At 40.7% G+C, this 27,490-nt stretch overlaps 1 protein-coding gene across 7 annotated transcripts in view; it reads left to right on the plus strand.

The window, feature by feature from the left end:
- LOC309569543 (ryanodine receptor 3) overlaps positions 1–27,490 on the plus strand; it is a 1,308,933-nt gene that overhangs the window by 338,362 nt on the left and 943,081 nt on the right. For 6 of the 7 annotated variants that reach the window (XM_082275412.1, XM_082275414.1, XM_082275410.1 and 3 more), the window contains one exon: positions 21,973–22,047. In XM_082275412.1, the coding sequence (XP_082131538.1) occupies positions 21,973–22,047 (75 nt within the window). Of the gene's footprint in view, positions 1–17,845; positions 17,861–21,972; positions 22,048–27,490 lie in introns of all 7 variants that reach the window. The other variant, XM_082275411.1, reaches the window with a different exon arrangement.

Below are 27,490 nucleotides of genomic sequence, written 5' to 3' on the forward strand. Positions count from 1 at the left end.
CTACAGTAACCAGTGCTAAAAATAGGCACTGTTACTGTAATAATAACACTGGAATGGAAGGGTTTACCTAGGGGTTATCAAAGGGTGAGCCTAGGGGAGTGTTTTCTAACTGTGGGGGGAGGGATTAGTGAAATGAGCATTAGAGACCTGTGTTCCTATATTGAAGGATAACAGGCTTTCTGTGATAATTTCAGAGAGAAGAATGGTCAGCTGTGTTTGCAACAGCTAACTGTCCTTCATTCTCAGCGGGGAGCGATCGTGAGTGCCTGGCGGCAATCGCGGCCACCGGTCCAATGGATTGGCATCCCTGCTGCCTAGTGCCTAGAACTAACATTGATTGAATTTTTCTTTACCATATTATCAATATTTTTGACCAGTGAAGTGTTGTGGACATAGACTATCTTGATTTCAGCTAGGCATTTGATACTGTTTCACAAAATGATCTGATAAAAAAGTTGTACAAATTAGGACTTAACCCTTGGGTGGTTCCATGGATATTTAGTTGGCTAAAGGATAGATATTAGAGTGTGGTTGTAAATGGAGTTCATTCCGCCTTCAACACTCTCTCTTAAAACTCACAAATGATATGCTAACAACTAAATCCAATCAACACTATTCTGTACTTCTACTCCTGGACCCCTCTGCTGCCTTTGACACACTGGACTACCCTCTTCTCCTCTTCTATCCTATTCTATTCTTTTCTATTATTTTGGATTCTATTGTTTTGGATTCTATTCTGGACTGTGACAGATGTTAATGGGACAATGGTACACTGTGGCAGATGTTGATGGGGCACTGGTGGTACACTGTGACAGATGTTGATGATGCACTGGTACACTGTGACAGATGTTGATGGGGCACTGACACACTGCAAAATATGTTGATGGGGCACTGGTGCAATGTGACAGATGTGCATGGAGCACTGTGGTACCCTGTGACAGATATTGATGGGACGATGGTACACTGTGACAGATGTTGATGGGGTATAACTGCTATATTCTTTCTATTTTAATCTATTGCTTTGCTGTTCTATTCTTTACTGTTCTATTCTTTTGTATTATTTTATATTCTATTCTTTTCTATTCTAATCTTTTCTATTTAAATACTTATATTCACAATTTGAATTTCGGAAGATAGTTATAATATAACCATCTTAAGAAATTTTAATTTTGAAAAGAATGAATTCAAATTTATATAGAAAAGACTAGAATATAATAAAATAGAAAAGAATAGAATAGAAAAACAATGGAACAGAATTGAAAAAATTGAAAGAATGTATACCCATCTTCTGATATTCTAATTTTGAATAGAATAAATTCAAATTAGAATAGAAAAGATTAGAATAGAATAGAAAAGGATAGAATAGAAAATCAATAGAATAGAATACAACAAAATAGAAAGAATATAACAGTTATATTCTTTTTATTTTATTCTATTCTATATTCATTTTTTTCAATTATTTTCTATTCTATTCTATTCTCGTATATGTGTGTGGTGTGTGTGTGTGGTGTGTGTGTGTGTGGTGTGTATGTGTGGTGTGGTGTGTGTAGTGTGTGTGTGTGTGGGAGTGGCAGCAATTAAGAAATTGTGAAAAATATCAGGACTATGGCTTAGTCGTGGACATTTTTAGTGGCAGCAGGGATAGCTGAACGTTTTGATATAAGATTTGTGTAGGTGAAAATGAGGGAGTTATGGCAGTTTAGAAATCGTGGGTACACCCCTAAGTGGAAATGTCCAAATTGGGCCCGAAGTGTCAATATCTTGTGTGGCCACCATTATTTTCCAGCACTGCCCTAATCCTCTTGGGCATGGAGTTCACCAGAGCTTCACAGGTTGCCACTAAAGTCTTCTTCCACTCATCCATGATGACATCACCGGAGCTTGTGGGTGTTAGAGACCTTGAGCTCCTCCACCTTCTTTTTGAGGATGCCCACAGATGCTCAATAGGGTTTAGGTCTGGAGACATGCTTGGCCAGTCCATCATCTTTACCCTCAGCTTCTTTAGCAAGGCATTAGTCGTCTTGGAGGTGTGTTTGGGGTAGTTATCATGTTGGAATACTGCCCTGTAGCCCAGTCTCTGAAGGGAGGGGATCGTGCTCTGCTTCAGTATGTCACAGTACATGTTGGCATTCATGGTTCCCTCAATGAACTGTAGCTCCCCAGTGCCGGCAGCACTCATGCAGTCCAAAACCGTGACACTCTCACCACCATGCTTGACTGTAGGCAAGACACACTTGTCTTTGTACTCCTTACCTGGTTGCCGCCACACAGGCTTTACACCATCTGAACCAAATACGTTTATCTTGGTCTCATTAGACCACAGGACATGGTTCCAGTAATCCATGTCTTTTTCTTCTTGTCTTCAGCAAACTGTTTGCGGGCTTTCTTGTGCATCATCTTTAGAAGAGGCTTCCTTCTGGAACAACAGCCATGCAGACCAATTTGATGCAGTGTGCGGCGTATGGTCTGAGCACTGACAGGCTGACCCCCCACCCCTTCAACCTCTGCAGCAATGCTGGCAGCACTCATACGTCTATTACCCAAAGACAACCTCTGGATATGACGCTGAGCTTGTGCACTCACAACTTCTTTGGTTGACCATGGCAAGGCCTGTTCTGAGTGGAACCTGTCATGTTAAACTGCTTTATGGTCTTGGCCACCCTGCTGCAGCTCAGTTTCAGGGTCTTGGCAATCTTCTTATAGCCTAGGCCATCTTTATGTAGAGCAACAATTCTTTTTTCAGATCCTCAGAGTTCTTTGCCATGAAGTGCCATGTTTAACTATCAGTGACCAGTATGAGAGAATGAGAGCGATAACACCAAATTCAACACATCTGCTCCCTATTCACACCTGAGACCTTGTAACACTAACGAGTCACATGACATCGGGAGGGAAAATGGCTAACTGGGCCCAATTTGGACATTTTCAGTTAGGGGTGTAATCACTTTTGTTGCCAGCAGTTTAGACATTAATGGCTGTGTGTTGAGTTATTTTGAGGGGACAGAAAATTTACACTGTTATACAAGCTGTACACTCACTCCTTTACATTGTAGCAAAGTGTAATTTCTTCAGTGTTGTCACATGAAAAGATATAATAAAATATTTACAAAAATGTGAGGGGTGTACTCACTTTTGTGAGATACTGTATTTAATCTACAGTTGGGCAATATAACTAAAATATTTTTGGGTAAAGTAGGTATTTTCGCTGTAGGGTTGATATCCCTGAAGGTGTCTATAACATGGAACATGATTTGACATTGGCATTCCATAAAGAGAAGTGAGCTAGCCCTGGTGTGCCATAATCCCAAATATATAGACAAAAAGAGGGATTGGTGCAACAAATCGTTACCCCAAAAAGAATTACGGACTTTAAAGGCACATTTATGGATAGGCGGAAAAGTTTGTTTAAAACATTAGCGTTTTATTAGAACATTTAAAAAAAAACAAAAATTATATATACATGTGACAACACATTAAAAACAAGACAGCTGATGGAGGAAAAAACCTCCATGTAGATTCATAGTGGATATACAAACATTGCACAATATTTATTTGGAGAGGTAAGTATGTTTACTGGTCTGGAAAGGTCGACGCGTTTCGTATTACGCTTCTTCAGGACCACAGACGATTATATACTCTCTTGACAAAACAAGCATAATAGAGATACAAAATTAATCGACAATGCATAATATAATGTGCTTGCATTTATAAATCAATCACTGTAATAACCAATTGTGAAGGCTAGCACATGAACCAACCTTTTATGGTGCAGGAGTATTGTGTCATCCACGCCGAACTAGCGGCCGGTGAGGGAAGGGAACCCACCTATGTTGCAGAATAATAAGTAATGTATAAGCTCAAAGAATACTCTAGCTATAAGTGGTATTGAAGGTAATATGTTATGCCATAATTACCTATGGATCTAATTAGTCTGAAGAGGACAGCTGGGCGGCAGGTGGCATTTGCACGACAAAATGAGAAATCCAAAACTTGCTAATATATATATATATATATATATATATATATATATATATATATATATATATAAAACCATGAATGGGGCATCAAACTGAAAAAAGCTTCAAGTCAATATTTAATTTGCATTTACCTTGTAAGTTGTACAGATGGAAAAACACCCAAGAGGCTGTTGAATACTCCAATATATCAAAACAGAGAGCGGATAGCTCTAATGTCTTGAGGTAGAAATACCTGCCAACGGCCTGTATACTGTACAATCTATAATAGAAAGCAATCAGGGTACGGATCTTAAACAAAGATATTGTTGTACTGTTTAATTTTGAAGGTACTATCATGTGTCAAAGTACTTACAGGCCACACAGGGTAAATCGCGACCGTAGCTATGGCTGGACAGGTATAGAGAAGCTGGGGAGATGGTCAGGCCAGACTCCAGGAGGAGAAGCAGTCCTCTATCAAAGGCGTAGCCTAAGAGAAGTAACCCAATAGTCTATAAAATGGAACTAGAGGAAAAGGTAAAACTTTTAAAGCCCAGTTGAAAAGTTTAGGGGTATATAGAAAGTATAAAAAATCAATCAAATCGTTCTGAGGAAAAATAAAATGACTTACTTTTGTGTGCACCGCCGTTCATGACCTGCCATACTGCTGTATTCGGTGGTGGTGCAGTGTCCTAAATAGCCCCAAACACACCGGCTGCTAATCGCCGCAGGTGTTGAGCGGTGATTAGTGGCACACCGGAAGTGCTTCATGTCACCGCCGCCGGAAATGACGTTCATTGGAACGCATCTCCACCGGAAGTAGGGAGGCATCTCGGAAGTGACGGATGCTCACCAACAACCCAGAAGGGGTGGGTCATCACCGCCAGATACACTTCCCTCAGAAGCGTCCCCAGTAGCAGTATACCTATGATGTAACCTGACAGTGAAGACACAAACATGCAACCTGGTCGAGGAGGTCCATGTGCCAAGGATCACCATATGCATATAAATGTACAACATTAAAATAATCTGCTTAAACATCGAAGTACAGTGATTATCATGCAACATTATACAAATGTAATAGAAATACCCAAAAACTGGAGTATTTTCGAGGCGGACATACCAACTGAAAAGTTAATATGGCTGTGTTGTGTAGGAGGGGAAAAAAAGAAAGAATAGATGAAGGACAGACACATATAGATACTAATGGTGATGGGAGATCCGATATGATGTTATAATGGGCATATGTTGAGAGGGAGGAGTCACAGAAGAAAACGGATCCTATTCGCCCGGAACTAGAAGGGAAGAGAATTCCTAAGATATTTGGTAATTAGGAAAATATTAGAGGAAGGGTTTGAAACTAAGGGCCTCATTCAGGCCTGGACTTACGGTGGCCGAAGAGTTTAAATCCAGCGTGCTTCATGCAGGAGTATAATCTTGTCAAACTCACCACCCCCAGGATCTTCTAAAATCCACTCTAATGCTGCAAATTTTACCAATTTTGTATCATTGTTATGATACAAGCCTAAGTGTCTACCGATAGGCATTGATAGTAAATTGTTCTTGCCATAACCTATGTGGTCTTTAATACGGCGCCAAAACTGGCGCTTCGTCTTACCTATGTAATAGGCACCGCATTCACAAAACATAATGTATACGATGCCTATTGTTTGGCAATCCACATAATGTTTAATCTAATATAATTGGTCATTCGGTAGATATAAGGATTGGTTTACATATATCCAATCACAGAATTTACAACTACCACATCGCCAAGTACCTGCTATATCCACATCCTGTATATCTCTTTTATCGTCAAAGTGACTTCTAGTAACTTTGTCTTTGATTGATTTGGCTTTTTTAAAGGTTATTTCTTGGAAATCTTTTAAATATTTACCAAGGATGTTATCATTTTTGAGTAGGTACCAATGTTGTTGCAGGATATTGCGGACGATGTGGTGTTGTCTGTGATATGGGGTGATGATGCGAACACTCTCATCTGTATTCTTGTCCCTTTTATTAAAGAGAATCTCTTCCCTAGTTTTTTGGCAGGCCCTGTTATATGCTTTCCGTAAAGTAGTTGCTGTGTAACCTCTAGCGAGTAGCCGGGTACGGAGATGGTTAGCCTCAATCGAGAATTGTTCTTTATTAGAGCATATGTGTCGCAACCGTAGGTATTGTGAGTATGGTATACTTTGAACTAACGGTTTAGGATGAAAACTTTTCGCATGAAGTACGGTATTTCCTGCCGTAGGTTTGCGATAGAGGGTTGTCTCTATTTTACCCGTGTCCGTAATAGATATTGTAGTATCCAGAAAGGGTATAGACACATAATCCCATTGAGTTGTAAATTTAAGATTGTAGTCATTGTTGTTCAATGATACAAAAAACTTTTGCAGGTCCTCCTCTGACCCCGACCACAACATAAACACATTGTCTACGTAGCGGAGCCAGAGGAGGACTTGCGGAAAAAAGGAGGAAAGGCCGTCGTCCGAAAATAATTAAGGAGATCGGGCGTGTCTTGGATGTATGAAGGAAGAGCTATGACATGTTCCCTCAAAATTAGATCTATGTATTGGCTCATGGGCTCCGTGTAAGACCCTACTCCTGATATTATCCGTCTGCCCGGAGGTGCTGTTAAACTTTTATGTGTTTTGGGCAAAGCGTAGAGTGTAAGATTTTTTTTTTTTTTTTTTACCAAGGCAGCATGATACGTATCCTTATCTAGAACGCCTTTGTTGTATGCCCTTAGGAGTAGTTGCACAAAGTCTTTTTGAAGTGTATTTATCATGTCTTGTGGAATGGGTCTATACCAATCCTTATTACTAAGGATGGTGAGACACATATCTCTGTACTGCTCAACATCCATTACCACTACATTACCCCCCTTGTCGGAGGGTTTGACTATAATATTGTTGTTCCGACTAAGTGAGGATAAGGCCTGTTTTTGTTCTTAAGTGAAATTATCCATATTGTTCTTCTGTATATGTATTGACTCAATCTGTTTGGTCACCTGCGTGATGAATGCTGCAATATTTGGATTGGTCTGCAAGGAAGGAAATTTGTCAGATTTCTTTTTAATCGTTTTTACCGGGGGTCCTTCCGTCGGTTGGGTAGGTAACGCGGGAGCGCAAGCGCTTAATGTATGTGCAGAGGAAAATTGTGTATTCTCTGATTTTGAGGTTTGTTCAAAGGCCTCATTCTCATCCAGGAGATCCATGAGGTCCTTAAGTGCCTGAAAGTTGCACACTTTAAAATCCCTCCACTGTTCCTTGAGCAAATGATCCTGTTTCCTCCTCTTCCTCTCCTCATCAAATAGGTATTTTTATGTTAACCTTCTCCCAAAGAGATATAAATCCTTTATAATTTCAAAATCATTCATCTCCTGTGTTGGACAAAATGTGAGGCAGAGAGAGAGAACTTCTCTTTCAGCTTCTGTGAGGGCATAGGATGATAGATTGATAACATCTAATTGGGTGGTTGCTGAGTTAGCTTGATTACAAACGTGTCTAGGGTGCCTTTGTTTGGTGCGGTATTCACCTGTGTTTTGACCAAGCCTCATTGATTGTCCGTCAGGTCTAAAAAATCGTCATCCTCAATCTCAGATTGATCCATGGCATTCCATGTTTCTAAATGTAAATTAACGCACATAGGGAAAAAGTATCCCTTGACAGAGTACAATATTGGGAGTACAGTTTTAGCCAGCATCACAGACTAAAAGGATTTTTGAGTACTTATCCCAGATGATTGCAAAATGTGCAAACAGTATGGCCAGGTAGTGGAAAACGTAAAAAAACCCCTTTGGCCTGCAGCACCCCATGCCAAGATGGTGGGTGGTCTGTAGGGAGTGGTGCCCGACTGGTCCCATTGTGTAAAAAGTAGTGTCCCCTGCCCCTCTGGTGGCCCCTCAGGGTGGACGTGGACCCCCCCTAGGTTAGTCGAACCCCGGAGTTCCCATCCCTCCCACTTTATGCTCCCCCCCAATATCGGGACCACCCCCCATTCACCCATACCATCTTCGTGGTGGGGGTGTCGAGTGGGTGCTGGGGTCTGGGGGGGGTGCCGCCGGTGGCACAAATGCAGTTTTTTTTGAGGGGGGGAGTGTCCTGGTGGTGGTCCCTAGCAGGGGCCCCCCTTACTATCTAACTGTACCTGGTGGTCTTTGGAGGGTCCTGGGAGCCGCGTGCAGCCACCATTTTGTTGCGGATGGCTGTTGTATCTAACGGTGGCCATGTTTGTGTAGTCTGGTGGCCATTTTCTTGTAGTTTTCCATTACTATCAATCGACAGCCATTTTTTTGGAGTCTATGGGGAGGTGATTCAGCAGTGGGCCTCTAGTGACGGTTCTATGAACTTCCTCTTCCTATCTGATCACCGCAAGGCATGCAGCCTGGCACTCTGCATCTGTGAAGGGGGTGGTGAGTCCCCGCAGGGGTTGTTTTGCTCTATCTTGCTGCTATAGCGATTTTAGTGAACTGGGGCTTGTAGTACCGCTCCTGCAGTGGTGGGTTGGTATTTTTTTCACAGCAATTTTACACATTTTGCAAGCGGGTCCAGGTTAACCCTGTAGTCCCTGGAGCATGTGACACCACCTGACCCCCTCTCTGAGGCTGCGGGACCTGCGGGGTCCCAGTGCGTTTTGTCTGCTATGACGGCTGTCCTGCAGTTCACTGGAGATTTGGCCCTTCATAATAGGACGAGTAAAATGCATCCTGCGCCTTCAACTGCATCCTCTGCCTCCTCAGACGTCTTCGCTTCTTTCCGGATTCGTGGACCTCCTGGATTCAAGACAAGTGGGTCCACAAGTTGATTCAGTCTATGTGCAAGATCCAGTTTCGGTCCTTTCCTCCTGCGGGGTTCTTTCCTTCCAATTTGCATTTGTCCCCAGATCATCTACAAGGTCTTCTTGGGGTACAGCATCTGCTCTCACAGGGGGTCATTGTACCGGTTACGGAATCGGAACGCTTTCAGGGGTTTTATTCAAACCGTTTACTGTTCCCAGGAAGGAAGGCAAGGTCTGTCCCATTCTGGATCTCAAGGCTTTGAACCGCTTTGTGCAGGTTCAGAAATTTTGAATGGAATCTATTTGCATGGTGGTGACATCCCTTCATCAAAGGGATTTCCTGGCCTCTATCGATATCAAGGACGTTTACCTTCATATCCCAATATGTGTTGGGCATCAACGTTTCCTTTCGCTTTGCCATGGGCGAAGAGCACTATCAATTTGTGGCATTACCCTTTTGTCTCGCCTCTGCTTCTCAGGTGTGTTTACAAAGGTTCGGGGCCTGGTGTTGGCTTTACTAAGGCAGAAGGGGATTGCGGTGCTGGGGTACCTGGATGATCTTCTTCTGCGAGCCGAGTCTCCGAATGCCCTGAAAGACAATCTGGACATTTTGATGCAAACTTTGCAAGAGTTCGGATGGAAACTGAATTCCAAAAATCTGTTCTGATTCCGTCCACAAAACTGGACTATCTGGGCCTGACCCTGGACTCGACCTTAGCCCGGGTGTTTCTTCCGGTAGAGAAACTCAAGAAGTTGCAGGATTAGACATGGCTCCTGTTGTCATCCCTCAGGACTTGCATGCAAGTGCTGGGCCTGATGGTCTCCACTGTGGAGGCAGTTCCATTTGCTCAGTTCCATACCAGGTCTCTACAGAAGGAGATCCTTGTCAAATGGAACAAGAATCCACAGGCTCTAGACAATCCGATCCTGTTGAGCCGGAGTACTAGGGGATCTCTGATCTGTTGACTCCGCTCTCCGGTGCTTCGACAGGGAAAATCCTTTCTCCCCCCTGTACTGGACGGTGGTCAAAATGGATGCCAGCCTCTCTGGATGGGGAGGTGTCTTGGTTACGGATCTGGCTCAGGGGGTTTGGACTCGGGAGTAGTCCAGCCTGCCGATCCACATCCTGGAATTCCGGGCGATCAGGCTTTGTCTAATTTATTGGACGGATCATCTGCAGGGGCGCCCAGTGAGGATTCAATTGGACAATGCCACGACCGTGGCACATGTCAATCATCAAGGGGGCACCAAACGTGCCTTAGCAGCCTGGGAAGTAGCCGGCATTCTAAGATGGGCAGAACGCTTTGTTCTAGCCATCTCTGTCATGCATGTTCCAGAGGTGGAAGATTGGCAGGCGGATTACCTCAGTCGTCAGCAATTGGATCAGGGAGAATGGTCTCTCCACCAGGAGGTGTTTCATCAACTTTGCCTCAGGTGGGGGACTCCTGATGTGGACCTACTGGCCTCTAGTCTCAAAAGGAAGGTGCAGAGGTTCATAGCAAGGTCTCTGGATCCTCTGACTGACGCAAAGGATTCTCTTGTAGCTCCTTGGAGCTAATATCGTCTAAAGTACGCATTTCCTCCACTGACTCTTCTGCTGAGACTTCTGCGAAGGATCGAGGCAGAAGGGATTCCGGTCATCCTAGTGGCACCGGATGGCTGGTTGGCGATGTCCCTTGGAGACTCCCTCTCTGAGAAAATCTGTTAACTCAAGGACTGACCCACATCCTGCTTTACAGTCGCTGGCTTTGATGACCTGGCTATTGAAAGCCAGGTGTTGAAGGATAGAGGGGTGTCTAAATGGTGATTCCTACATTTTTGAAAGCTAGAAAATCTACTTGTAGGAAGATTTATCATTGAGTCTGGAGGGCGTACATTACTTGGTGTGAGTGTCGGGGGATTTCCCCCCATTCCTTTTCTGGTGTCTCGTGTCTTGGAGTTTCTCCAAAGAGGTGTAAAACAGCGTTTGGCCTTGGGTTTGGCCTTTGGTACCATCAAGGCCAGATATGGGCCCTGGCGATTTTCTTTCAACACCCGTTGGCCACAAATTCTATGGTTTAAACCTTTGTTCAGGGGGTCCGCCACCTGGCTCCGCCTGGGAGGTCTCTGTTGCCTCCGTGGGACCTCAATCTGGAGCTGTCGTTTCTTTAGAAACAGCTGCTTGAAAATATTTGTGAGATTCCTCTGCTCAATTTGACATAGAAGGTAGCTTTCTTGATGGATATTACTTCTGCGCGCAGGGTATCGGAGCTGGCTGCTTTGTCCTATCGTTCACCTTACCTGGTGTTTCACAGCAACAAGGTGGTGCTTTGTACCTGTCAGTCATCTGTGCACACTTTCACAAAATTTTAAAAGGTGGATGTGTTGGCATCTGCGGATGCTTCTTTTGGTGGCAATGTTTTGCTGGCCGCTGTTGGAGAGGTTTAGTCCTCTTTATGGGTGTATTTGTTATTTTTGTCAGATGATCTCCACATGTTTCTGGTTAAGCTCTTGTTTTGCCTGGTTGGCTATGTTTAGCCTTTGGGAAGTGTGCTTTTTCTCACTGTGTTATTCCCACTGCTCATATTTACACTGCTGTGGGATGTCCCATCGGTCAAAAGATATGGAGCTGTGTCCGTCAATGAACGAAAGAGAAAACTGGATTTTTGTCTTACCGTAAAATCCTTTTCTCTGATGTTCATTGACGGACACAGCACCTGCCCCTCTGTTAAGGTGGGTTTTATGTTCTTCTGACACTGCTTGTTACAAAACTGAAGTCCTTCAACAGGAAGTGGGAGTATACCCCCTGGGACTGCCCTATAGGCGTGGGTAAATATTTTCTCCCTAGTGTCCTACTCCTATGGAGAATAGCATAAACCCATTGGGCAAGAAGATATGGAGCTGCATCCATCAATGAATATTAGAGAAAAGGATTTTACGGTAAGACAAAAATCCAGTTTTCACTGAAAGGGTAGTTGATGCTTCGAATAGACTTCCAGCACAGGTATTAAGTCAGTCAACAATAAGTGGCTTCAAACACGTTTGGGACAAACATAGATTTATACTCAATAAAACATCCATGGGTACTCACTTGTATGGGTGTCTCGAACTGGCACCGGTGTAGTGGGTGAACTCTGCTCCTCCACGCTTGATAAAAGCCTGTGTGCATTCCAAGCTTCCCTCTCAGCTCTCAGCCCGGATGTGTTGTCATTCAGGACCCAGAAGTAGTGGTCCTACTCTTCAACATATGTTTCACCAAGAATGGCATCTTAAGGAAGTCTTTCTAAGATGCATTCCAAAATTAAGATGGGTTTGAGGAACCCATACAAGTAAGAGTAACCATTGATGTTTTATTGATTCACAACTTTTTCATAATTACTACACAATGAGATTTTAAACCTTGTCTCCCGCTTGGTCATCATATGACTCTGCTATCACCCAAATTGGAGGAAGACTTTGAAGTTTAATCCCACAGTGCTAAGAGCATTTTTCTAAGAGCAAAAGTGCAATTTGACCTACCTGTAAAAAGGGGTCAAACTTCTCTGGTAAGTGTGCATTCACACTATTTGAGCTCAAGTGATGAAAATATGGATTAATAGAAGAGTTGTTTGAAGAATTGTTTTTTTTTTTGTGTTGGGACAATATCACATTGGACTTTATCTTTCTATATTGCCTTGCTATTTATAGTTGGTGTACATATAAATTCTTATGATACAGAGACATATATTATTCACTTATGAAGTATGTAAGCGGTACACAAGATTTAGTATTTTTTTTGCCATCAGGTTTCTATGTTTCATATTTGAAGAATAGCTATAAAGCAATACAAAGAATTCTATTTGGTTTGATTTACTGAAGGCAAATAGGCTGTTCACTTTGCAAGGGAATTTTCACTATACTGAGGTGAAGCTCTGCGGACTTCCATCATCCAATCATTTTTATTTTTTTTACTGTTCCTTACACGTGGTTGGGTATTCTCTGCAAAGTACATTTTCACCACATTTACTAAGCTAAGGGAACATTCTCTTGCAAAATGAACAGCCTATTTTGCCTTTTTTTAATCAACCCCATTGTGCCTGTGAAATACCCACTGTCAGCTGTATCTGTGCAAACAACATGGCTACAAAGAAAATCTAAACATTTTGCAATGGATACTATACAGTTCTATAAATATACTAAAGTACACTGAGTTAATGAGATGTGTAATGCCTCTATAAAAAGTATAGTTGACTATCCTGTCAATAAATGAACCTGTGGCCAGGCGATTGTACATATTATATTTTTAGCAAGGCATAAATTAGCTTTAAAACAAGCTATTAGGGTACCCACTGGAGCAGAATCCTAAAGCGTAACTCCACTTTTGTTAAGAAAAAAACATTCTCCTCTGGGTGATCTATGTACATTGCAAGGATTATACCAACATTTTTTTGCAGATTCCTACCTTTTGTTATTCTGAATAAATCACTGTCTGTTCCTCTGTGCCCCTTGTGCTTAGTAGATCTAATGGTAGTGGTTTCATAATTCTTAATCAGTTGTGCACCTGCAGAGCACTAATGAGGAAATCTGCTGGGCCTGCATCCTTTTAGACATGTTGCTATTGGGAGTATCTCACCAAAAAAATGTAATATTTTTTTGCAGGGGATGCCTGAAATCTGACTGGTATCTAAGGCAGACTTCAGGTAAAATCAGTGAGCCAATCACACAAGAAGGAAATTACATTTCTGGGGGGTGTTCAGTACACATTCTGTAAACAGGACAACTCCAGGTAGCCATATTGCATTTTCAGAAAATTACAGGGACTACAGATTGAAAAGGAAAGGTAATTTTTAATAACATTCAAATACAATATGACTTGTGTGGCAATAGTATACGCTATATTATTTTTTCTTTATTTGCTATTTTTTTCCCCAAGAAAGTGGAGTTACCCTTTAAGTTGGTCTTCATCAAAGTACTTGATGTTGGAAAAGGGCTAGCAACTTTAATTGACCTTAGAACTCCTCGCTGCAGCTGGCTGTAGTTCAGGGCCCTTGGAATTGCCCCACCAGAAGTTAGCAGGTACAGGAGACAGGAGGCTGTAGCACAGTCAGGATCAAGCAGGGGGTCATTGCAGTAAGTTATCACGAAAAGTAGCAAAATAAACTAGGCTGGAATTGAGAGTGTAGTCATATTTAGGCTGGGGTGTTGGCAGGCAGCAGACAGAGGGTTGTCAGAAAGTGTGGGTCAGCAATGAAGTAGGCAGAAGAAAAGGCAAAACAAGGGATGTGTTATATTTAGTTCTTTCTCATTGGTAGCTGATTTGAAGATACAGCATAGGTTGGCGCTTAAATGCCCTCCAGTCCACTCTTAGAATCATTAGTGTGGGCTGAAACACATTGGAAAACTGGATGTGAACTATAATAAAAGGATATTCTGGGCTGTGGCACGGCAGATATATAGCTGGAACAAGGCTGTAAATGAGCAATGTCTTGGGTAAGTAGCCCAAGACTGGAGAAAAGCAATACCTGAACAGAGCTGGGCAGATCTGTAACAAGCAAGTGGAACAAGACTGGAAATGAGCAAAGCCTGAGCAGAGCTTTTACACAAGCGCTAACTGATCTCTGTAGCTACAGGCACTATAGAGCAATTCATCCTCAAATGACACAAGAGAAGCACTGGAGTTGTCCAGTTCTGGTCTGTTTACACTCTGCTCCCTCTGTGTTTGCTTTAAAGTGTTTGCAAACCCCAGACAAAAAATATGAACAAAGCATATCCCTTATAATGTGTACCTGTCTCAATCCAGAGAAGTGTAATTTCTAACAAATCTTCTGACACCAAGAGAAAAAAGGTAACAGGAGAGGGAGCTCGAGCATACTCTGTTCCTGTGTGCTGTGTGAAGGGGGGTGTCAGCTTACAATGGTCTGCTTTTATTTATACCACTTGACCTCCAGAAGATTTAGCCCCCTTTATGACCAGGCCATTTTTTGCGATACGGCACTACGTTACTTTAACTGACAAATGCGCAGTCATTCAATGCTGTACTCAAATAGAGCTTTCTTTGGGTGATATTTGATCATTACTGCATTTTTTTTGTGCTATAAACAAAGAAATACAGACAATTTAGAAAAAAATATATATATATATATATTTATTTTTGCTATAAAACATATCCAATAAAAACATTTTAAAAATGAAATGTCTTCAAAAATTTAGGCCAATATGTATTCTGCTACATAATTTTTGTAAAAAAACAAAAACAAAAAACAATAAGCATATATTTATTGGTTTGCGAAAACATTATAGCGTCTAGAAACTAGGATATATACTGGAATTTTTATTTATTTATTTTTATACTAGTAATGACAGTGATTAGCGACTTATAGTGGTACTGCGATACTGTGGCAGGTAATCGGACACTAACTGACACTTTTGATACGTTGTGGGAACCAGTGACACTAATACAGTGATTAGTGTTAAAAATAGGCACTGTCACTGTACTAATGGCACTGGCTGGGAAGGGGTTAAACATCTAGGGTTATTAAAGGATTAAATGTGTGCCTAGCCAGTGTTTCTGAGTACTTTGTGTACTGCTTTGCAGGGAAAGAAAATCCATCACACCCCCACTGTCAGAATGGAGCTCTGCCTTGTTTACATAGGCAGAGCTCCATCCAGCCTCTCTCCCCAAGGATTGGCAGGTGCCGGTGGACATCCATTGGCCTGCACCCACCAATCAGCTTCTGCTGTGACTAATTACAGTCACCGTAATTACACAATTAGTCACAGCAGAAGCGTCGCTCGCTCCCCCAAGGTGGTAGTACAGAATCACATATATATGTGATTCTGCACAGAATGACCACCCTGTAGCAGTAAATCTGCTATAGAGTGGTCGTTAAGTGGTTATTGACATAAAACTTATATTCCAAATAGAAATAAAAAAAGCTGTTGCTATAACAGCATATAAGATGTTACCTAGAGTTTAAATTCAATTTGTTAGTGAATTCCACCTAAAACTGCTAGTCTAACACTCCCCTCCCCCAAAACTGGCAACACTGCTGTACAAAAGTGTCTCTATTGCTCCTCCATCCAGAGTGTAGGCCCTCTAATACAGGAGGTGTTTTACTGGTCAGAAAACAGAGGGGAAAAAAGCCCAAATAAAGAAAACTTATGAAACCTCAGCATCTAATGATTGGTAAGCTGCAATATATTACATTTTTGGTTTGGAGTTTATTACCTCTTTTAGTTAAATAGTCAAAAATTAAGGCCAATATCTGATTTTGCTGTAATGCTCTTGTATAAAAGGGGCACACTTTTAGTATATCTCAAAAAATATGTTTGCAGAAAAATGTAAAACCAGGGAGGACATTTGTTTTTGCTATTAATTCTAATGGTGAGGTTTGTGTATGCATAAAATAAGCATGCTTCATATCCTATTGAAAAAAAAAAAAAAAGTGTATTTACGTTTTTAATGTTTGTAATATGAAAATGCTTATGAAGTATTACCACACTTCTTTTCTGTACCACTTGTTTATATCATAAAATTAAACCATATTAAAAAAGTAAATCAAAGTAAAAAAATATATATATATATATATATGTATATACTGTATATATATATATATATATATATATATATATATATATATATGTAGCATATACAGTATATTTGCTATATTTCTGTATACTTAGATAATATGTTAATATTTTTCTCTTAAGAATTGGAAATGGAAATTTTCATATGAGACCCAGTATGAGAACTATATGTGCATCACATCAGAAATATAGTTGTTTAACCCCTTCCTGCCACCACCTACCAGCCCTTTATGTGGATCTAATAGCCGGGAGGCGGAGGCGGGAAATCTGATCCTGTTACTGCTGTGATTGCCATGTCACAGCAGTTACATGACCGAAAAGCTCCTGATCGCAAGTATTAATTGGGAGCTTTGTGGTACCCATTTGTTACTGTGATGGGAGAATGCAGAGACTGTGCTCTCAGCACAGTAAAGTGTTTAACTTAACGTTAAAGCCTATATGCACCAGGTTGGCGGGAAGTGATTAAAGCATTTTTCTGGATTCAAAAGAAACCTGTAATGTCCTAGTAACATCCTTTGTGAGCTCCTGAACGTCTCATTTTCCTCTTTACTTGAACTTGTTTGGAACAAGCAGTGAATGCTAGGTGGCATTTGTACTACTCTATGCACATCACAAATCCCATTGTCCATAGTCCCTAGTCCATCCCGGAAGTAAGCAAAAGAGGGTGGCTATGTTCCTACATACAGTGGGACCATGGAGAAGGAATGTAGCTACCCTCCAGCAGGACAATGCGACACTGCAGCAAAAAAAAAAAAAGGAATTTGAAGATTAGGAGAAGGCTGAGAGTTATAGAAAGTACTTTTTTGAGTTAGGAATACACATCTGAATAGATTTTAACCAAAGGTTAGTGTTACTTTCAATGTTTTTCTTTTACATCATAAATATTTTAGTCTGTTTACAGTTGAGGCTTTTTTTCACAAGTAGGCCCACTCTTTGTCATATTGGAAATAATGTACCCCAAAGGTGGTACCTTCCTCTATTAGAACAATGGTACGGGTACCTAACAGCATCAGAGGAGATTATATTTTTAGACATATTCTAATGGCCAAAGGATCTCTCTTAAGAAAGATCTACTATATGTATAAACTTGAGTTTACATTGCCTAAGCGTAGCTTTGGAAGAGGGCTGTGGAGAGAGCAGAAAATCAGGTATCCACACAAGATCAGTCTGCTTATATCTATTGGGGAGTTTTTCTGATAACCACAGATAAGTCTTGTAGTCTGATCTGTTCAAAATCACTCAATGCAAGAGCATTCTGAACAGATGAATGACTTCTGTCTCTATTAATTAATAAAGATAGCCATGGTTCACTATTCACTATTCCTTATGTACTGTATAAATATACAGATGCTTTAACATCAAAGCCTGCTATGCTGTATGAAAACATGCCTCTTAGTCTGTATGGTACATGAGCAAATTGACCAACTTTGTGTTATTCCACCATACAGAAAAAAGGAACCTCAAAGACCTCATAAAAGCTGGCATTAATAATTCCTTAATGCTCTAATAGTTGTGGCCTTTATGGCTTCTTCACTTATATATTTTTTTTTTCTTATGCTTTCAAGAAGTTTACCAGGAAGGTAAGGATCTTTGTTTGTCATGGAATAAAAAATAGATAAGCTCTTACTGAGAATGCATCCAGTCTGAATATATATCAAGCAGACAAGACCATGACAGCATGCTCATTTAAAAAGACACCTTCTCACATGTAATTTATATGCAGCAAATATCCCCAAAATAAGAGCAGCGCCGTACTAAGTGGAGCATCTAAGCATTGCTTATTGGAAACAACAAATTGGCAACTCACAATGTAATGGAGATAAAAGACCGCTAGTCATGTAACACTACTGTAACAAGCAGGTCCAGTCCCACGGATCCTTCTGTGGTGGATACTGAAAGGAGTTCCTGGCAGTGCTGGTGGCTCCCAGCATATCTTCGTATGTCCAGGTCCCCTGGGGAGGCTGAAGTGATGTCAAAAGAGGAACAGGAAGTGGTGGGTGTGGCACACATTCAGAGCATGCATTCTTCTTCATCAGGCCATGAGTGGTCCATCTTGGAAATGGTATTTATGGGCAGGAGCTGGTTGATGGACTAGAATGTGCAGCATGCCAGGTGCAAAACCCAAAGCAGGGCATCATTAGCTGCCACCAGACTTCTGAAAACAAGATAACCTACCTCCATACATAAAGACTAAGAGGAGCATATATTACAAATAAAAAATAGGAAGCATATAACAAGAATAAAAAACCCACTAACAGGCCAGATTTTAAGTATTACCTTAGGGAGATGCACACTAGAATACTGCAATCACTGAGCAGCAAATTACAGTATATCACCTGTGATGTATTTCAGTTATCTTGCAAACCTGGCCTGTTAGGGGGCCCTTACGGTGGGAGTTGAGAATCACTGATGTAGAGGAATGGTGGCACCTCCTATTAGGAATAGGGGTACAATTGTAAAAAAAAAAAGTGAACATGTGGTATAAGGTTTACTAATGGCCTCGTCAATGATCTGTATATGGTTCTCTGTCAAAAATAGAAATGGGGACATCAAAGTATGAAAGTAAGTATATTACATTGGCCTGTAATAAAGTAAGTCAACATGTAAAATAAATGAAATTCTTGAACAAATGGTTACAATTAAAAAATGAAGAATAGAAAAAATGTAGTATAGGAGGCATGGTGTGAACCTTCTATTAAGATCTATATACTATTTCTAGGTAATTACAGGTTTAGGACCCTAGACAAACACAAAATATTTTAGAACCGATAAACACTAGTGTAGTGGCAAATCCAAATAGTTGAATATGAATAAATCTAAAAAAATGATACTGATTTATGGAGTAAATGAAAATAAATGCAGGTAGGATTGCTTCGGAGGGTTGTGCTAGTGGACCGTATTGATGTCTATTTCCTCATTTAGGCCTCCTGGAGATAAGGTATCTAGTGTATAAATCCAAAACGTCTCTCTCGCAGGGATGCATGAATCCTTTGGCTTTTGGTAAATTGCGGGGAATGGATTAAACTACCCAGTCTCTTAGATCTCCTGAGGCTTTTTGGTGAAACTCTAAAAAAGTCTAGGCACACTGTGTATGTCTTTGCCCTCCTCAACCAAGCATCTGTGTTCCCCAAACTGCTTTCTAATTGCCCGAATGGTGCAGCTGATGTACAGTAAGCCGCATGGACATTATAGACAGGAGATAACAAACTCTGATGAACAGATAAAAAGGTTGGGGAGGGTATAAATTCAAAACCCAATATAGGAGCATGTAGCACATTATGCAAAAACATTGGTCTATCCTGATGAAGGATCCCCACTTGAAAGCATCTCTCACTACTTAGCCAAATATTTCCTACAGACGGGCTTAAAACATGAAGAGCCAAATAGCTCCCAGTAATATTAAATCAGCTTTTACCACTGTTAGTCCTCAGTTAACATTTTTCAACATCAGAGGTATTTTTTGGTGTAAAAAATACAGGTGTCTGACATCATTACATGTAGCTGTGTCTGGCATGGACAAAAAGATTTTACCACTAAAGGTAAAATGTATACCATCCCCAACTTTTTTACCTGTTATCTGCTGTCTCTGTTGTCCATACAGCCTACTGTACATCAGCCACACCACTTGGACAGTTAGAAAGAAATTCAGGATACACAGACTACTGGTTGTGGAGGGCAGTGACATACACATTGTGCTTAGATTTTTGTTAGAGTCTCACCAAAAAGCTTTGGAAAACCTAAGGTAGTTTAAGCTATTCCCCACAATTTACTGACAGCCGAGTGATTCAAGCGTCAGCGAGTAAGACATTTTGGATTTATACGCAATATACCCTATCTCCAGGTAGCCTAAATTAGGGAATTGAAGTCAATACAGTCCTTTAATACAGCCCTCCAAACACATCCTACCCAAATTTATTTTGATTTATTCCATAAATCATTTCCATAATATAATTTATTAGCTTTATTCATCTTCAACTATTGAAATTTGCCACTACACTAATGTTTAGTAGTTCCAAGATATTTTTTGTGTGTCTAAGGTCCTATATCTGTAATTACACGTAAATAGTAAATATCTCTTAGAAGGAGGTTCACACCATCCCTCCTAAACTGCATTTTTTCTATTCTTCATGTTTTTATCCGTAACCATTTACTCAAGAACCTAATTTATTTTGTATACTGATTTACTTTATTACGGTCCAATGTAATATACTTACTATGATGTTCCCATTCTGTTTTTGGCAGAGAGACGTTTACCGGCCGTTGTCCCATTATAATCTTGAAGACAAGGCCATTAGTAAACCTTATACCATATGTTCACTTTTGTTTTTTTGTTTTTTTACATTCCTACTCCTATTCCTAATGGGTGGGTGCCACCATCCCTCCGTATCTTACTATTTCACTTTTCTTTTCTTTTTCTTTTGTACTTTGTTAGTATACTTCATTAGAACATAAGTACTTTTATACATGTATTTTATATACTATTTACACTCTGCTTGTACGTAATGTGTTTATCCTAATAATCATGGTACTCGTTTATTTATTTCTGCAGGACCCTTATGGCCTTTGTTTTATCATCTGAATTTTGATACTGTACATCAAGTTTTAGGTACTCCTAATAAAAGATGTATGCAGTGCTGAATATATTTTTTATTCTAGTGATGTTTTTTTATTATGGTGATGTGCTTCCTATTTTTTGTTTGTAATATATGCTCCTCCTAGTCTGTATGTATGGAGGGAGGTTATCCTGTTTCCAGGAGCCAGTTGCATCATGTACCAGCTAATTATGCACTGTTTTGGGTATTACACCTGGCATGTTACACATTGTAGCCCATCAACTGGCTCCTGCCCATAAATACTACTTCCAAGATGGCCCCCTCACAGCCTGATGAAGCATGCATACTCTGAATGTGTGCCACGCCCACCACTTCCTGATCCTCTTCTGAGATCACTTCTGCCTCCCCAGGGCACCCAGACCTACCAGGAAGTGCTAGGTGCCACCAGCACTGCCAGGAACTTCTTTCGGAATCCTCCACAGTGGGACTGGACCAGCTTGTTGCAGCTGTGTTACATGACTAGATGAGAGCTTTTATCTCAACTACATTGTGAGTTGCCAATTTTTCAGTTTCCAATAAATAATGTTTAGATGCTACACTTCTGCACTTCTTTTCTGTTTGTCCCAATGCAGAGTCACTTCTAGCTCTTCAGCAGCAGCAACCACTAAGTCAAGCATACGTACACCATTTGGACGTTTTCTTTTTTGCCCTAAACCACATGGACTCTGTTTCTATCAGTGTGCCAGACATCTCCTTTCCTTTTAAATGTCCCCAAAGCACCACTCATTATCATGAAATTGTTTTTGTTTTTTTTCTGTCCTTTTTTTTCCCCTCTTTTTATATTTTGCTCAATGTGCTTTGTATGTAGTCTAACTGTCCTTGGTCTGCTGCATGTTTTTTTCAGGTCTGAGCATCATGTATAGCATATGCAATTTTGTATCAATGGTGTTGTACTTTTTTATAATTTTCATTGGATTTCTTCCTGCATATCATTTCTAATGTAATAATATTTGTATGCATAATTTTAAGACATCCCTACCTAAATCATGTATTAAATTTCCATATTTATTATCTAAGAAATGCATTTATTTAGACAGAAATCTACACAATGATGTTAATAACATTTTATTGTACCACAGGCATCGCAAGGAGGAGGACACAGGACTTTACTCTATGGCCATGCTATCTTACTTAGACATTCATTTAGTGGAATGGTACGTAGCCATTTTTAAATATATATATATATATATATACATATTTTGTGGGGATTTTTTATTTTAATAGTTTTTATTGATTTCAAAGAGTAACAAACAAGAAAAGGGTAAAGCACACAGTTCTGACTTCATGCATATTGTCAGAATATAGAGTGATGCACAAGAGCAAAAATATGCACAATTGTAAATGAATAGTAGTGATGAGCCGAACACCCCCCGCACCAGAACATCTCGAACAGGGGAAATGTTCTAGCAAACATGCGAACTCCATTAAAGTATATGGGACACGAACATGAAAAATAAAAGCCCTAATTTTAAAGACTTAAATGCAAGATATTGGCCCAAAAAGGTGTATGGGGACCTGGGTAATGCCCAGAGGGATCAATGCACTGATGTCAGTAATTTATTCACTGCGCCTGAGCAGTGCTTAATGGGGCCCTCGTGACATCAGATCCCTATAAAAGAGCTGTCAAACTCAAACAGCTCATTATGTGCAGGAGGCGTCTTGAGAAGCAGGAGCTTCTTTTTTTTTTTCTATTTTTCGGTTGCGGGCGGGCGACATGATCATCGGGGGACACTATTTTTTTTTCTTTTTTAATAAAGGACTTGTCTAAAACTGGCTTTTGTCTTTTTTGTACACTTTTTTGGTGAATGGTTAGGGGTACAATGTCCAATATTCATTCACATTGGGGTGGCTGGGATCTGGGGGCCCCCTTGTTAAAGGGGGCTTCCAGATTCCGATAAGCCTCTCCCCTGCAGACCCCCACAACCACAGCCCACAGTTATTGGGAAGAGACCCCCTGTCCCCATCAACATGGGGGCAAAGTGGTTTGGGGTGGGGGGACAGAGCCCCCCTGCCCCAAAGCACCCACCACCCCCCATGTTGAGGGCATGTGGCCTGGTATGTTTCGGGGGGGTGCTCACTCGCCCCCACCCCCATCCTGGCCAGCCAGGCTGTGTGCTCGGATAAGGGTCTGGTATGGATTTTAGGGGGAACCCCACGCCTTTTCTTTTTTTTTTTAATTTTTGGACGGGGTTCCCCTTAAAATCCATACCAGATCCAAGGGGCCTGGTATGGACTGGGGGGGGGGGGGCCCATGCCGTTTTTTTTTCAGCAATACTGACATAAACTGATATAAACTGAAGTGCCTGTGTATATAAATATAAATATATATATATATATATTATATATATATATATATATATATATATATATATATATATATATATATATATATATATATATATATATATATATGATACACTGATGATTTTCCTACTTACATAGCATATATGGGTCTAAAATGTTATCATAGGTACTCTTCAACTGTGAAACTGTGAGAGACGGAATCTAAAACAAAAATCCAGAAAATCAAATTGTATGATTTTTAAGTAATTATTTTGCATTTTATTGCATAACATAAGTATTTGATACACTAGAAAAACAGAACTTAATATTTGGTACAGAAACCTTTGTTTGCAATTACAGAGTCATATGTTTCTTGCAGTTCTTGACCAGGTTTGCACACACTGCAGCAGGGATTTTTGCCCACTCCTCCATACAGAGTTTCTCCAGATGCTTTAGGTTTCAAGGCTGTCACTGGGCAATACGAACTTTCAGCTCCCTCCAAAGATTTTCTATTGGGTTCAGGTCTGGAGACTGGCTAGGCCCCTCCAGGACCTTGAGATGCTTCTTACGGAGCCACTCCTTAGTTGCCCTGGCTGTGTGTTTTGGGTCGTTGTCATACCTCTCAATTGCAAGCCTGTTATTCTACCACCTATGCCACCGTCAAGCCTGCTTAGGCTGAACACACTCTCCCTGCCTAACTAACTAACTTCTATCTCACCCTACACACAGTGCATGGCAACCGCCCCTAAACCATGATTGGCTAAAGGCACCTGCTAGAGGATTTAATTGCCAAAGCATGGAGGTCAGAGTCCATGCTTTGGCAAATCACATAATGCACTGCCAGTGCGCAGTGCATTATGGATGCGGAAACTCGAAGTTCCCGCGAAGAAGCCCATTTGTTCACCATTTGACGAACGGCTTTGTTCAAGTCAAAACTTAGGTTTGACATGAGCACGAAGCCCATTCCTAATGAATAGTAACAATCTCAGTAACAACTAATTAAGATGCTTAGATCATTTGTGGTATACAGACTATGATGGACTTACACAAGTTTTAGTCCAAATTTTCCAAGACTTATCAAAAGATAAGCAGGAGAAGGGGTTAACAGCCAATAGGCATTCAAAGGAGTATATCTATAAAAATTGAAAATGAAATATATATTAAAATAAATAAAATGTATACGGGTAGGAAAGTGTCATAGTGATACTGATGAAGTGTGCTAAAAACTGGAAATGAGGATGTGACAATGAGTGATGAAAATAAGATAAAAGAGTGTGTGTGTCTTTATCATTTTGATGTTTATTATTTTTCATCTGCTATGAATGTATAATTTATATGTACCAATAAAGTTGTTTACAGTTTCCCTGCCAACCCCTTCATGTCTCTCATTTGAAGTCCCAACCTCTCTTTTTTTGGTTCCAACAACTTGGGCATCCCAAAAAGTGTGTAGAAGGTGATCCATCTGCCCACAGTTGCTCCAACATAAAGAGGAAGTGTCAGGAAAGATTTTTGCTAATCTGGGGGGGTGTACTGACATAAATTGTCCATTGTAAAGTTGGAGTTTAGGTCTGATTCCCATTTTGTGAGGTTTGTTGATTTGTGGAAGTACTGCTTCTCTTGAATAAGGTTGTAGAGAAGCGAGATACCTTTAGTATTGGGTTTCGGGGAAGAGTAGAATTGCCATATTTTGGGAGGGAGATGCAGAGCTGGAATAGGGTACGTGTCCAAAAAGTGTAATGTATAAGCACTTGGGAAATGCATATTTCTTGGCAGAACATACTCAGTTATTAGACGCTTGACACTTTTCGGCCTAGAATTGTTTAAGAAATCTTGTAAGGTAGTGATACTGTAGATTGGGAATCGTTTTGTGGATAGCATATTTATTTTGGTTTCTAGTAGACATAGTGGAAGCTAGTATTACACTTTTGAAGAGTTGGAAGTGCAGTGTGCATGTAAGAACCTCCAAACCTATATGGAAATTTGTATAGAGGGGAGAAATACCAGGTGTCCCATGGTTTCCAAAGGTCGCCTATTAGAAAGACCTTTAAGTCTTTCAGTGAAGCTAGGGATTTCTCCACCACATCTATCCAAAGTGTTGCATTATCATCGCTAACCTAAGTTGGTCTAATCTGACTGCCCTTAGATAATCACAGATGTCTACCAAATGAGCACCTCCTACCTGTTTGTGTAAGATGAGGTTAGAACGTGAGCATCTCACACTTTTTCCACCCCCCCCCCCCCCAGATGAATTTCCACATGAGACTCAACAGGGTTTGAAGATAATGGGAGGAATAGGAATAGGTAGAACACAAAAGAATTAGAGGATTTGGGGCAGGATTTTCATCTTAAATGCCGCTATTCTTTCTAGCCAAGATAACTCTCTTTTTGAGATCTCTGTAGGTTGGGTTTCTATTTTAGCATCTAGATGTTTGAAGTTAGTGGTGGTTTCGGAGGAGTTTGTAACTGTCAGTTTTATACCCAGGTCATGGTTGCTCCATGTATAGGGGAGAATTTGCTGAAGCTCTTGCCTGGTGGACTTTCATACTCCCAAATCTAAAATAAGGGATTTAGTGAAATTGACCTTGTAATAAGAGATATTGCCAAAGTCTTGTAAGATCTTGTGGGCATGTGGGAGAGATGTAAGTGGATCTGTTAAGAGAAGAATAACATCATCCGCAAATAGGTTGATTATAAGCGGGTTGGAATCAAACTGGAATCCCTTGATTGAGGGGTGAGCATGAATCGCTTCGGAAAGGGGTTCTATCATTAGGTTAAAGATGGACAGAGAAAGGGGGCAACCCTGTCAAGTCCTTTTGGAATTACTGAAGGTTTTAGGCAGAAGGTCCAGACGTATTTACACCTGTGCAGTAGGGCAGAAGTATAGCGCTAATACCGCATTAGGGATAGGACCTTGAAAACCAAACTTGGAGAGTACCAACTTCATGTACCCCCAGCAGACCCTGTTGAATGCCTTCTCTGCACCTTTATATAGTAACAGAGAAGGGATTCAGGTTTTTTCAGCATAATGAATAATATTCACAATCCTTCTTGTGGCGTCTGCCGTTCACAAAAACAATCTGATTGCACTGTATGAGATAGGGGATAATGTTCGTTAGACCCTTAGCCAAAAGCGTAGCGTGAATGCTAACATCAGAGTTTAGGATATCAGTCGGATGTTCACCAGGGTATTAGGGTCTTTCCTTGGTTTGGGTAATGTGACTATGTAGACTTTCAGCATCTCAGGGGGAAAAGAAGAGGTTGTGGCAGTTTTGGTAAAGACCTGTTGCATATTTGGAGAGAGAATGTTGTAAAATGTTTTGAAATATTTGTTAGAAGAAGTCACCGAGGCCAGGAGAGTTGCCATTTGGAAATGTGTGGATGACTGACTCTATCTCAGATGTCGTGAACAGGGCATTTAGTTCTTGAATGTGTGTATTTGAAAGGGTAGGAAGATTCAACCTTTGTAGAAACTGCTGTATTGGCAGTAGTCGATTGAGGTGTTAAGGAGTCATTTTGTTATAGAGTGCTCCGTAATAATCGGCAAACTGATTAGCGATTTCTTGTGAGTTAATGATTTTGTGGTGTAGGGATGGATGAGATGAGCTATTCTTGTTCTGGTACGTGCTGTTTTAATTCTATTTGCTAGGTATTTGCCCGCTCTATTGGCATTGGCATAGGAATCTAATTGTAAGCGTCTAAGGTGCCTTTCATACTGTTGTGAGAGAGGTTCCCTCAAGCTTTCCCTTGAGTTTGGAGAGAGTGTTTGGGAGTGATATATAAGGCGAGGTCCTATTGTGGGATTCAAACCTGCAAATTTCAGATAGCAGGGAGTTGAGATTTGTGGTGTAGTGTCTTTTCTCTCTAGCTCCTAGTTAAATAAGTATACCTCTCCTGAATGCTTTGTGTGTTTTTCCATAAGGTGTAAGGGTCCTCTACTGATGCTTTGTTTTGCTCTTGTAGGAGTCTAACATTGCAGCACCAGATGGGGAGAAAGGGGGAACATCCTTTTCGGAAATTGATAAGGAAATCTCAGCGTAGGCAGACCACGTAATATCATGTATATGAGTGAAGGACATCTTTTGGAGAAGCCATTTGTCTGTTAGAAACATGTCAATGCGGGAATATGAGCAATGTCTGTGTGAAAAGAAGGTGTAGTCCCTCTCGTTAGCGTGGAGGCATCTCCAAGCATCAAACAGTTCCTCTGTGTGGAAGAGGTGGTGTATGGTCCTGGTGTAAGATGGTTTTCTGGCTGTGGTGTCCAAGTTTCGGTCAAAAATTAGGTTGAAGTCTCTGCATTTGAGGAGATTCCCATGT

The sequence above is a fragment of the Pelophylax lessonae genome (genome assembly GCF_965119305.1).
Source record: "Pelophylax lessonae genome assembly, chromosome: 13".
Taxonomy (NCBI): domain Eukaryota; kingdom Metazoa; phylum Chordata; class Amphibia; order Anura; family Ranidae; genus Pelophylax; species Pelophylax lessonae.